This window comes from Primulina tabacum, chromosome 15, assembly GCF_025594145.1.
Source record: "Primulina tabacum isolate GXHZ01 chromosome 15, ASM2559414v2, whole genome shotgun sequence".
Classification (NCBI taxonomy): Eukaryota; Viridiplantae; Streptophyta; class Magnoliopsida; order Lamiales; family Gesneriaceae; genus Primulina; species Primulina tabacum.
The window spans coordinates 35231793-35245775 of NC_134564.1; the positions used below are offsets into that span (position 1 = coordinate 35231793).

The 13983-nt window shown below is 31.0% G+C and overlaps 1 protein-coding gene across 1 annotated transcript; it reads left to right on the forward strand.

The window, feature by feature from the left end:
* Positions 1 to 11712: 11712 nt before the first annotated feature.
* Positions 11713 to 12376, forward strand: LOC142527323 (uncharacterized). Its single transcript, XM_075632094.1, has one exon. The coding sequence runs from the start codon at positions 11960 to 11962 to the stop codon at positions 12164 to 12166; it is 207 nt and encodes a 68-aa protein (XP_075488209.1). The 5' UTR covers positions 11713 to 11959; the 3' UTR covers positions 12167 to 12376.
* The last annotated feature ends 1607 nt before the right edge of the window (positions 12377 to 13983 follow it).

The window sequence follows — 13983 nt, forward strand, 5'->3', positions numbered from 1 at the left end:
GATTGTTGCCAATTTGTATCGATCGCTTCATACAATTGCATTGTTGTATCATATTTATTTTTTCCAGTGGATGCTGAATCAGTCGAAGATGGGATAAATATTGTTCTCCGATTTCTTAATTTTTTAATAGATTTATGTATTATTTATTTATTTTTTTTAAATTTAATGTTATTATCCAAAAATTCAACTCCGAAACGGTGTTTTTTAAGATACGTACAACAGTTATTGCATGTATTAAAAATCGTGTCAAATAAGATTAATTTACGGTAATATGCGATGTTTTCAAAACTAAGCATTCATTAATAAATTTTCGAAATAAATAAAATTTATAATTTTTCAAATATTTATTACAAGTTGGTAGCCTTTTTCTTCCAAAGTAGGGACCGCTGGGAAAATAATTGAAAAATGTGGGTCCTCAAGGAATTAAATTAAACCAAATAAAACAAAAGGGATGTGTACTAATTTTCAAAGGTAGGACGCGGGAATGGCGTAAAGCACCAAGTGCTTGACGGTGCACTACCAAATACTATGCCATTAATTACACAATTAGTCTTTGCTTGTTATTTACTTCTTTATAAAAGAATTCTTAAATATTCATTGACTATAATCTATGCTAATTAATTTAAAAATTATTTTTTCTTTTAATATTATTTGTTTTCTTTGATGCATTAATTGTAATATGATTTTGTAGGTAAAAGAAATTTATTTGAATAAATATATAAAAGAGTAGGTCTTTTGTGAGACGATCTCACGAATCTTTATCTGTGAGACGAGTCAATTCTACCGATATTCAAAATAAAAAGTAATACTCTTAGCATAAAAAGTAATACTTTTTCATTGATGACCCAAATAAGATATATGTATCACAAAATACGACTCGTGAGACCGTCTCACACAAGTTTTTGTCTACGTAAAATGTGTAGAAAAATCAAAGCCATGGATTTGCGACAAAAGTGTTGTTTCAGTTTCTCCCATTCACCATTTAATTTACTAATAAAGGCGGAAACCGGAGAAAGAAAAATTTTATAATCTGCATTTGGCAATTGTCATCACTTCGTTAATTTGTATAACTTCGTTTGTAATCTTTCGTTATATTAATATAACTAGAAGTCAGCCACACATTGCTGTGTAATACAATAAACAAATATATTTGTGTGTAGTATATTTTCATATTTAAGTTTCTGGAATTATTTATAATATTGACAAAAACTTGTGTGAGACGGTCTCACGGGTCGTATTTTGTGAGCATGATCTCTTAATTGGGTTATCCATGAAAAATTATTACTTTTTATTATGAATATCGGTAGAGTTGACCCGTCTCACAGATAAAGATTCGTGAGACTGTCTCACAAGAGATATAGTCTATAATATTTTATGAAATTAATAAAATATGATTAAAAATTTTATTTAGCTAGTAATCTATTAGCTAGAGTTTAGACCAAGATAGTTTTCAGATGCCCTAAAGTTTAATAATATGGTCAGAATAAACTAACAAGTAACAAATACTTCCAATTTCATGAAACTGAAATTGCTGGTCCTTATTAGTGGCATGTAATGATGTACTTTATTCGAAAACAAAAAATAGCAAGCACTAAACCATTACACACGCCACGTTAACACTCCGGAAACCAAGAAAAAATTCGAAAAGAAAAGCGTAGGCGGATGAAATATTTATAATGTAGAGAGAGAGACATAATACTTTATTTAATAATATAACATAATTATATATTTAATAAATATATTTCTTTTGAAAAATATATTTAAAATGTGTGTATTGAATATTTGAATGTTGAATATTTGAATGTTGAAAATAAGAGTTGTAAATATTGAAAATTAGTGTGTGATAATGTAGGTAATGATGTATTTTATTTTTGGATTATACTTAAAGATTTCCTATAAATAGATCTCTCATTTGTGAAGAAAATCACAATTGAGTAGAGAGAAAAATATTATAAAGTGTGTAGTTTGGTAAATTTTGAGAGTTTGAGATTTTTACTTTTTACCATAATTTTTTACTTTTTCACAACACGTTATCAGCACGAAGCTCTAAAAGTCCTCCATCCTTTTCCAAGCTCCAAACAGAAGAAAAAGGTAACAAAAGTAATAATATTTATTTTACTGTTATTTATTTATTGTGTATATATTTAATATATAATATAATGTTATTATTAATAATAAAAATAAATTTTTCAAAAACTTGTTATAAATCCTGGGAGGATGTTAAGACGACATCCCACACTCCCGGTAAGGGATACGACAAGTATAAAAGCCTATAAGATTTTTAAATAAAATATCTTATGACACATCATTATAATAATATGATATGATATGCATAATTATTTAAATATGTCTAATATTATATACACCATATTATTACCATAAAATTATACAAATACATACTTTTATTTTTTTTATACACCAACGGTCATAAACGGTAACAAAACGGCTAGTTTTTGCCCTATAAATATGATCTCATAAACACATTCAATCACTCCAACTTTCTCTTCTTCTCTAAATATTATTCTTCACTAAATTTTTGAAGAAAAAAGAAGATGGCTTTCTCAAGGTTATTTTTAATTATTTTGGTTATCATACTCACGAGTCTTTTATTTATCGGAGAATATCCTCCTCGTGTGTTTTCTTTATTTTTACAAATGCTTGTACTTGTTTTTTATCCATTACTTTGTATTGCAATATTCATTAACTAATAAAATGCATCGTAATTTTTTTTAGTACCACCATGTCAAATTTGACAAAGCTCGAATTTGTTGCGCTCGACATCACGGGAAAAAATTATATGCCATGGACTCTCGATGTAGAAATGCATCTTGAGTCATTGGGTCTAAGTGAGACAATAAAAGAAAATGGCATATCGACATCACAAGAAAAGGCAAAAGCCATTATATTTTTGCGTCGACATCTCGACGAGGGATTGAAATGTGAATATTTAATTGAAAAAGATCACATGGCTTTGTGGAAAGGATTGAAAGAAAGATTTGAACATATAAAGGAAGTTATACTTCCGACCGCCCGTGATGAATGGAATATGTTAAGATTCCAAGATTTTAAGAAAGTCAGCGATTATAATTCAGCGATGTATCGAATAATCTCGCAGCTAAAATTTTGTGAACATGAGGTCACAGAATCGGAAATGCTTGAAAAAACATTTTCCACGTTTTATGCATCAAATATTACTCTACAGCAACAATATAGAGTACGTGGATTTGCGAGATATTCTGAACTCATCGCCTGTCTTCTTGTGGCGGAAAAAAACAACGAGCTATTAATGAGAAATCATCAGTCCCGACCCACTGGATCAACAGCATTTCCAGAAGTAAATGCTGTAAGTAAAAATGAATTTAAACCTGGAAACCAAAATCAAATTCAAAGACAAGGTTTTGGTCGAGGTCGAGGTCGAGGTCGTGGACGTGGACGTGGACGTGGACGTGGACGTGGACGTGGAATTGGCCGTGGTCGTGGTCGAGGCCGTGGTTTTGAAAACAATATAGATAGTTATTTTTATAATTCATCTCAAAAGAGCGTCTCAAACCATCCAAAGAAAAGGCATCATGAGAATACAAGTGTTAATGAGAATCACTCAAAAAGATATGAAAGTTCTTGTTTCAGATGTGGTACTCCAGTACATTGGTCCAAAATTTGTCGAGCCCCTGAACACCTTTGTAAACTTTACAAAGAATCATTAAAGGGGAAAGAAAAGGAGACCAACTTCACTGAACGCAGTGACCATTTGAGTGATTCAACTCATTTTGATGCTGGTGATTTTATGAATGATTTCTCTGGAAATGATCAATATGTTGGTGGGATAGAAATGAACAATATTGATGCTGCAGATTTTCTCAATGATTTCTCTGAAAATGAACAATATAGTGGTAGAATATAAATGTACAATAATTTATTTTTCATGTATCCATATAATGTTTTATTGTATAATTATGATATGTGTTATATCTAAATATATATTGCCAGTAATTTTATTTCATTGCATATTTTTTTGAAGTTCAAAAAATGGAAAATGCTATGAGCAAAGCTGAAGTTTGCATACCCGATAGTGGTACAACGCACACTATCCTCCGAGATAAAAGATATTTCTTGGAACTAAAACAACAAAAACAACGGTGAATACAATATCAGGTCCTGTAAACTTGATTAAAGGATGTGGTAAAGCACAATTTTTGTTATCTAATGGTACAAAATTTTTGATCAATGATGCTTTATATTCACCACAATCGAAAAGAAATTTTTTGAGTTTTAATGATATATATTCTCATGGGTATGATACTCAAACAATGAATGAAGGGAATAAGAAATATATGTGTCTTATCACATATAAATCAGGAAAGAAATATGTGATTGAAAAACTACCAATGCTCCCTACTGGATTGCATTATACACATATAAGTCCGATTGAATCAAACATGGTAGTTGATAATTCTTCAATATTAACCAATTGGCATGATCGATTGGGACATCCTGGTTCAACAATGATGCGAAGAATTATAGAAAATACACATGGTCATCCGCTGAAAGACCAGAAGATCTTTCAGAATAATAAGTTTCAATGTAAAACATGTTCTCTTGGAAAACTTATTATAAGACCATCACCAGCCAAAATCCAAACTGAATCACCAATGTTTCTTGAACGTATTCAAGGTGATATTTGCGGACCAATCCATCCACCATGTGGACCATTCAGATACTTTATGGTATTGATTGATGCCTCCAGCAGATGGTCACATGTATGTTTATTGTCAACTCGAAATATTGCATTTGCAAGATTACTTGCTCAAATAATAAAAGTGAGGAATCAATTTCCCGATTATACAATCAAGAAAATTAGACTTGATAATGCTGGTGAATTTACTTCCCAAACTTTCAATGATTATTGTATGTCTATGGGAATCATTGTTGAGCATCATGTTGCTCATGTACATACACAGAATGGATTGGCTGAATCATTGATTAAACGTCTGCAAATGATTTCTAGACCAATGATTATGAAAACAAAGCTCCCTATTTCTATATGGAGACATGCAATTTTACACGCTGCTTCATTAATTCACATCAGACCAAGTGCATATTATAAATACTCCCCATTGCAGCTTGCATTTGGTAAAGAACCAGACATTTCTCATCTGAGAATTTTTGGATGTATGGTGTATGTGCCTATTGCACCACCGCAACGAAAGAAAATGGGACCTCAAAGAAAGGTTGGAATTTATATCGGTTATGATAGTCCATCAATCATTCGATATCTTGAACCTCAGACAGGCGACGTGTTCACAGCACGTTTTGCTGATTGTCATTTTAATGAGGAAATCTTCCCAATGTTAGGGGGAGAACAGAAACATACCGAAAAGGAAATTACATGGCATGTATCATCATTGTTATATCTGGATCCAAGAACAAAACAATGTGAAAAAGATGTACAACAAATTGTACACTTGCAAAGAATAGCCAATCAAATACCAGATGCATTTGCTGACACAAAAGGGGTAACTAAATCATATATACATGCTGCAAATGCCCCTGCTCGAATTGAAATTCCAAAGAAACAAATTGAAGATACTCATGATGTCATTAAACGCCTGAAGCGTGGAAGGCCAGTCGGTTCCAAGGATAAAAATCCTCGAAAAAGAAAATTTATAGAGAAACACGATGATCACAAAATAAAGAATGATGTTCCTGAAGAAACACATGATGATCACAAAATAGAGAATGGTGTTCCTGAAAAAACACATGATGATGAAAATATTCTGTCAGAACCACAAACTGACGAGAATCATGAAATCTCTATCAATTACATTAATACTGGAAAAATATGGAACCGAAAAAATATAGAAGAAATTGATGATATATTTTCTTATAATGTGGCAATCGACATCATAAATGATAATGAAGATCATGAACCAAAATCTTTTGGTGAATGTAAAAATCGGCAGTATTGGATAAAATAGAAAGAAGCCATCCAGGTTGAATTGGATTCGCTAAATAAACGTAATGTTTTTGGACCTATAGTCCTTACACCTGAAGGTGTAAAACCTGTTGGATACAAATGAGTTTTTATTCGAAAGCGAAATGAGAAAAATGAAATAGTGAGATATAAAGCTCGACTTGTTGCACAAGGTTTTTCTCAAAGGCCTGGAATTGATTATGAAGAAACGTATTCTCCCGTGATGGATGCAATTACGTTTCGGTATTTGATTAGCTTGGCGGTATCTGAAAATTTAGAAATGCGTCTTATGGATGTTGTTACAGCTTACTTATATGGATCACTTGATAGTAATATATATATGAAAATCCCTGAATGATTTAAGATGCCTGAAGCATAAAGTTCAAAACCCAGAGAATGTTATTCTGTGAAATTACAAAGATCATTATATGGGTTAAAGCAATCTGGTCGAATGTGGTATAATCGACTAAGTGATCACTTGATGAAAAAGGGATATGTAAATAATTCAATATGCCCTTGTGTTTTCATTAAGAAAACAACATCCGGATGCGTAATTATTGTTGTATATGTTGATGATTTAAACATCATTGGAACGAATAAGGAAATTCAAGAAGTTGTGTCATACTTGAAAGAAGAATTTGAAATGAAGGATCTTGGAAAAACCAAGTATTGTCTGGGTTTACAAATTGAACAAAAAGAATGTTGAATGTTTGTTCACCAGACAAATTATACAGAAAAGATCCTTAAACGTTTTAATATGGATAAATCAAATCCTTTAAGTACTCCAATGGTTGTTAGATCATTAAACATAGAAAAGGATCCATTCCGACCATGTGAAGAAGATGAAGATATTCTTGGTCCAGAAGTACCATATCTAAGTGCTATCGGTGCCATTATGTATCTTACAAATTGTACAAGGCCTGATATATCTTTTGCCGTAAATTTGTTGGCAAGATTTAGCACATATCCAACAAAGAGACACTGGAACGGAATTAAACATATATTCCGTTATTTACGAGGAACGAGAGACTTGGGACTTTTGTATTCAAAAGATGCTAATCCAAGTATAATTGGTTATGCCGATGCTGGATACTTATCTGATCCACACAAGGCACGTTCCCAAACTGGATATGTTTTTACTCGTGGAGGCACTGCAATTTCTTGGCGTTCACAGAAACAAACGCTCGTAACAACTTCATCAAATCATGCCGAGATTATTGCACTACATGAAGCAAGTCGTGAATGTGTGTGGTTAAAATCAATGACCCAACATATCCAAATATCATGCGGATTATCATTCGACGAGAAGCCTGTGATACTATATGAAGATAATGCTGCATGTGTTGCTCAAATGAAAGAAGGATACATAAAAAGCGACAGAACTAAACATATTCCTCCTAAGTTCTTCGCATTCACCAAGGAGCTTGAGAAGAATAAATGTATTGATGTTCGTCACATTCAATCAAGTGAAAATTCATCAGATCTCTTCACAAAGGCGCTTCCTACGTCAATATTCAGAAAGCATATATATAATATTGGGATGCGCAATCTACGAAATTTGTGAAGAATTGTTCGTGTCAACATGATGGGGAGTTTATGTGACTGCACTATTTTTCCCTTGCTATGGTTTTTATCCCAATGAGTTTTTCCTAGTAAGGTTTTTAACGAGGCAGTATAAAAACACGTAATGAAGACAATCATTATGATCATCATCACAAGGGGGAGTGTTGAAAAATATATTTAAAATGTGTGTATTGAATATTTGAATGTTGAATATTTGAATGTTGAAAATAAGAGTTGTAAATATTGAAAATTAGTGTGTGATGATGTAGGTAATGATATATTTTATTTTTGGATTATTTGTAAAGATTTCCTATAAATAGATATCTCATTTGTGAATAAAATCACAATTGAGTAGAGAAAAAAATATTATAAAGTGTGTAATTTGGTAAATTTTGAGAGTTTGAGATTTTTACTTTTTACCATAAATTTTTACTTTTTCACAACAATTTCAAACTTTTTTTTTTAATAATTTGTTAATATATTTGAATATTGTGAACCGAAATCGAGCATTGATTGAAACCAGCGGTGGAGCCAGCAAGGGCCACACTGGGCCAAAAAAAATATTTATATGTCTACATCTATATATATATATATATATATATATATATATATATATATTGTATTATATTATTATATGCTTAGCTATACCGAATTCTTTTATAATTTGTAGTCCCAAATTTTAAGCTCAATATTTTTACATGTTATTAATATCTAAGTACACAGTCTATAGCATTCTGTATATGTTTTCTCTTCACGAGTCACGAACGTCATACACTTTGATTAACAATCATTCCAATTCATTTTAATTACTGCTTCATATTTCATAATATATAAAAAAAATCCAAAATGTCACCAAATTTTAGGTTCATTTTTTCATTCAATGTTTGTCGGATCGCTCAATTGTTTTATAATTTTATGCTTTTTCCAATCGATAATGAATTCGTGCTTATTTTTCGAACGTATATTTTATATTTCATATCATATTTTGTTTTGATTTCGGATTTTGTTCACGCTGTTATTTTTCATTTTTATGACGTTTTTCCATTAATTACAATGCTACTGGCTGTGGGTAACTTGTGTTCAAACTTTATTACACTTTATTTCTAGATGTTGATTAATCAATATTTTTTTTTGTTTTATTAATTATAATATATTGTTGTCTACATTGAGCCAACATCCTGGCTCCACCCCTGGTTGAAACCAAATTCGAGCAAAAAAAGTATTAAAAATTTCAAGTTTCGACTTTACTCGAGTTGGACCGTACCTAATTAAAACTTAAATTTTTGTTCATATTCATCGGACTCAGAGTATAATTTATGTAATTCGAATCTTAAAATTTTATTCATATCCATCTCAATTTAGTTAGTTTACAATAAGATCAGTAGATAGATGCAATACAGTGCAATTAGAGGTATATTTTAATCACGCAAGCACGTGATCCGACTCCTCAAAACCTACCTAACAATAGATTACGACTCATCGGTTGACTTTGCTTTCGGGAACCTAAGATACTGGTCCTTTATAAAAATAATAATAATCAAATGTGACTAAGCATCATATATAATCACAAACAATGGTATCACTAACTGCAGGCTTGTGAATTATGACACACATTTTTGTCACATTTTAAGCTAATAAATATCATTTTGGCAACATAATACATTATAATGTATGCAGAAAGGCCACCACTTCACCACCTTCCCTGTTAATTATTTCTACCCGATTGAGTTCAACCTACCTTATCATAATACTTTACGAATAAATATCTGTGAGACTATTTAAAAAAAAAGCCATATTCTTATTCCAAATAAATATCTAAAGGTCCCCGTTACTTACATATATAATATACGTAAGTTTGATCGGTTTCCAAATCTGAACTTGTAACATTTTGATTTAACAAAGAAGCCCAATTAAAATTCGGGTAATGGATATTGGCCCACGGGATGTAGGACAACAAACTTTTTGAAATATGCTTGGCAATATGTTTTTTATGTAAAACCAAAAGACCTTACATTTTTTAAATGTTATAAAATAATCCGAAAATTTAAAAGAATTTATTATGATAAGGTTAATTTTATCATTATAATCTAATATATAAATTTAATCACTCTTATTAAAATCATACCAAACATTAAACATAATATCATACATCTTTTTTATCATTAACTTATCCTTATATTATATATCACATGTTTATCCTATCATGTGTACTATTATTTTCTGTAAACGTGCACAACAAAATTCCAATATTTTAGAAAAAATTCAACAACAAAAAGAAAAAAAGTAGGCAACGTTTGGTTTTTCTTTTCAAAACACTCTCTTACTTATAAAAACATATTCTAATTTTCTAAAGAAAAGCACTACTAGCATATTTTTATATTCCTGTATATTACTTTAAAAATTCAATTACCATTAAAAAAATTATAATATTTTTTTTTCAAAACAACAAAAACAACCGTACATTTTAGTCCCTCGTGCATGTATTTGGAAAAAAAAAAGAAGAAAAAATCACCTTATCTAAAAATTACCATATCTAATTAAACCGACTAATATTTAGTCAGCATAGCCTAGCCTCCTCCTTGTGGGAAAGCATTAAGAAGAGTTTAGAAAATCACATTTTTTGTGTTTAAATGCTGCAAACTTTTCTATAGATTGATTTTTCCACAAATTTAATTGATAAAATTTATAAACCTAAACGTTAATTAAAAAATATTTGCAAATAGTTTATATTTTGGCATATGCTATTTTTAACGTCGTTGGTTTTTCCTGAGACAATATTGTCAACATTTTGATCAACAAAGTGTGGTGTTTGATTATTCCGGGTCAGAATTAAATTAATCGGCCCATTTTTAAATTTTTTTTTTTTATATTGACAATGAAATACTTCTTCAGCAATTGCAAATAGACACGACACGTCAACAAAATATATCTAACGAGAATGGGCCCCACGGAAATAAATTGTCTCATCGAGGTGGAAACTTAATTTGAAAGGAATATAAGCTAGCTAGGGATGGCAACTTTAATATAATGTTTTTATATGTTCATTATGTAAGGTTGAAATTACGGACGTATCAACTTTGATTATGGTTTTTACGTAATATATCTGAAGTGTTTATCTTTTTTGATGCGATGAAATATCGATATACGTACAATCAAGTCATGATTTCAACTTTCACTAAAATATGAGAGATCTGCATAATATAATGATACTGCGACATGAGATTACTATTCTGAACTCCAAATGCAATATGTCCATGGTTTCAAATTGAAAAAAACACGAGATTATGAAAATCAAATAGCTGAAATTTCATAAATTGGTGAAACTCAATATCTAAGCTATTGGAAGGTGGGTGAATAAAATAGGCAACAACTAACTAATATATATTGTTTTCTTTCAAAGTGATGTGGGTCATATACCGAAATTTTCTTATATTTTATTTGGTAAAAGTCGATTTTTTTTCCTCTAAATAGAAAGCTCAACAAATAACTTATGCTTGAACATTATAATGACGTGCATCTTTTGAACACTGAGAAATTTAACGAAGAGACAAGGCAGAGTGCTTGGACTGAAATTGTAGCCTGAAATCGTGGAACATTTACAAATTAGAAAGTCCAATTTATTAGGTCACATATTATTTTTTTCAAAAAAGAAAAAGTTGTGAACATTTTATTTACTGTGAGTGCATGGGGACAATATATCCATGGTAAGCAGAAACATTTCACACATATTAATCATGTTCAGTTCAATCGATACGAATTCTAGTCGAGTCAAATGTAGCTGGCTCTTTCAGTGTGGTTATACTGCATACATACATTGTATTTGCGTATCTTTTTAATTTAATTCTCATTAATAATCCCCTAAACCTAAGAGATAATTAAATAACATAATTATATTTTGATGTTAATAACAAGGAAACAAACATCTCTTTCATCGCATATCTCGGGATGTTAGATTTGACATACAATTATTTTAATCGTAAAAATGTTACCTAAATAAACAGCACTCCCAAGTCGTCAAAGAAAGTCTCAAGAAAAAATTACTATATAACCGTGTAATTGATGTTAATCAAATCAATTTATCAAAAGAAAATTTTTTTTTATGAAACAAACCTACACAAAGTATTCGAGATTAGCCCTTTAGTACGCGTGTTTAAATTCCCCTCCAACCCCCAACTGCCCCTATATCAGACCCGTCCCCACTATAAGTCTATAACCCAGATTCCCAGACTTCTACAAAAATAACTCTTGTAAACCCAAAATCAGATGTTATATAGTTCACGAAGAAACTTGGTTTCAACTTCTGTGCTTCTTTTCTTATGTATGTATATGTATAAATATATGCTGCGTGTGCGTCCGTGATATATATATGTATATATACATACACAGAACACGGTTGGTGTAACATCCTAGCTAGGCGCGCGTTTGATGGTTTGTTTCTGTTTTCTGGTGGACCAGAAGAGGGTGATGCGGCGGAGCAAGCCGGTGGCGGGGATGTGTTCGCGGTGCCGACACAGCGCATTGGTGGCTGATATGAAAACCTTGACGAGGTTTTGTTACATCCCATTTTATTCGAAATCGTGGAAAGCCATCGTATGTAGCTTCTGCGGCTCCATCCTCAAATCGTATCGGTGAGCTTGATCATGATCGTCGTACGGTGCATGAACATGCTTTTTTTTTAAAAAAAATTTAAAAAATAAATAAAAAAATTCTAATGCTCCTTTTACATTCATGCACGAATTAATTAATCAAATATTGTACGAATTTAGTTTTGATCTGCATATCTCATCCTCCATGTACATGGATACGATTCTATAATATCCCAAGCTAGCAGATTACACGCTTTGACTGGTGTTAACCCCCCCCCCCCCCCCCCCCCCCCCCCCCCCCCCCGTTTTTTTTTAAATATGTGCATCAATTTGACTCTAATTAGTTATTACATCTCGATGGTTTAATGTGAGATGGTTTCGTATATATATAAAATATTAATTGACTTGATTCATATTTGAAATGGAAAAACAATATTTTTATTATAAAAAAACTATTTTTCATAGATCAGATCGAATAGAAAATCCGTAACAAAATTGATTTGTGAAACAATCACATAAATTTTTTTAATACATATTTTAGTGATTTTAATGATGAGCATAGACTATGATTACATAGTTAGAAACAAATTAAGTGCAGTTCTTGATTAATATCATTTGTAATATTGCTGGAAATAGTTATTTAAACATTCTACATACGCAACCTTTGATGTACAAACACAAAGCCAAATTGAATACAAATTTTACCATGTTTAGTCTTTTCAAATACACATTCCCCAAACAAGTGTTGACTACGTATATCTCCTAAAAATCTACCGTAACTTTTAGTGCATTATTCATGGACTGGCGGATAGAATAGGTAACCAAAAGTCGTTCCACACTATATTAATTAGCTACGTTGTATAAATATATTGAGATAAAGCTGGTTCCTACCTGGATGAATCCAAAAATCGAAAGAGATGAGTTGGTGGATCCAATTTGGTTAGAGTAATTTGTCATACTCTTTAATTAAATAAAAAGTTCAATTAAAGTATATAATTTTGTAGAACATAATTAATTTCACCTATCAAAATCGATAGTGATTTTCCTAAATCAGTATCGACCCATCCCTCTCCCTATTAATGTTTTTATTTTTTTCTCAACGTGACAAGTAGGTCCAATGACGGAAATTTCATATAAAAGTAAGAAATTTAAAAAATTAAAAATAAAACTTAATTGAGCAGGATTTCAAAATTAAATTTTTAAAAAGATTTCTTTTCCATCTAAACCTAATTTAAGACTAATAGTTTTGTGACGTGATAAAATTTATATTATTTTTTAAAAAATAATAAATAATGTTTTAAATTTTATTTGATTAGTTTGTGCGTACCTACACTTTAAATGCAAAAATTTGTGTGAAACGATCTTACGGCTTGTATTTTGTGATACAGATCTCTTATTTGGGTCATCCATGAAAAAATATTATTTATTATACTAAGAGTATTACTTTTTATTGTGAATATTGGTAGGGTTGACTCATCTCACAGATAAAGACCTACTTCATTTTAAATTAGTGGTAAATATTAATTAATTGTCTGTTTCAAACTATAAGCATGTATTGTTAAAGATAATTATAAAATCAAACACTACTCTCTTTTTTTTTCGTAAATAGACTTTTATTTGATTAGCATGCTTTTAAGTTCTAACAAAGAGCCGTTGAACACGTGCTCAGACTATACTACACATCGAGTTTTACTCCGATCCGGATACAGTATAGGCCATTGATATGTATGGATTCCACATAAAATATCACGATGAGTCATGTGTTTTTTTATGTCTTGAAAACCTACGGTCGCTACTTTAGATGCATATTGAACAAACTTCGGAGTAACACAAATCACATTAGCAAGGTAAAATACATTGGAC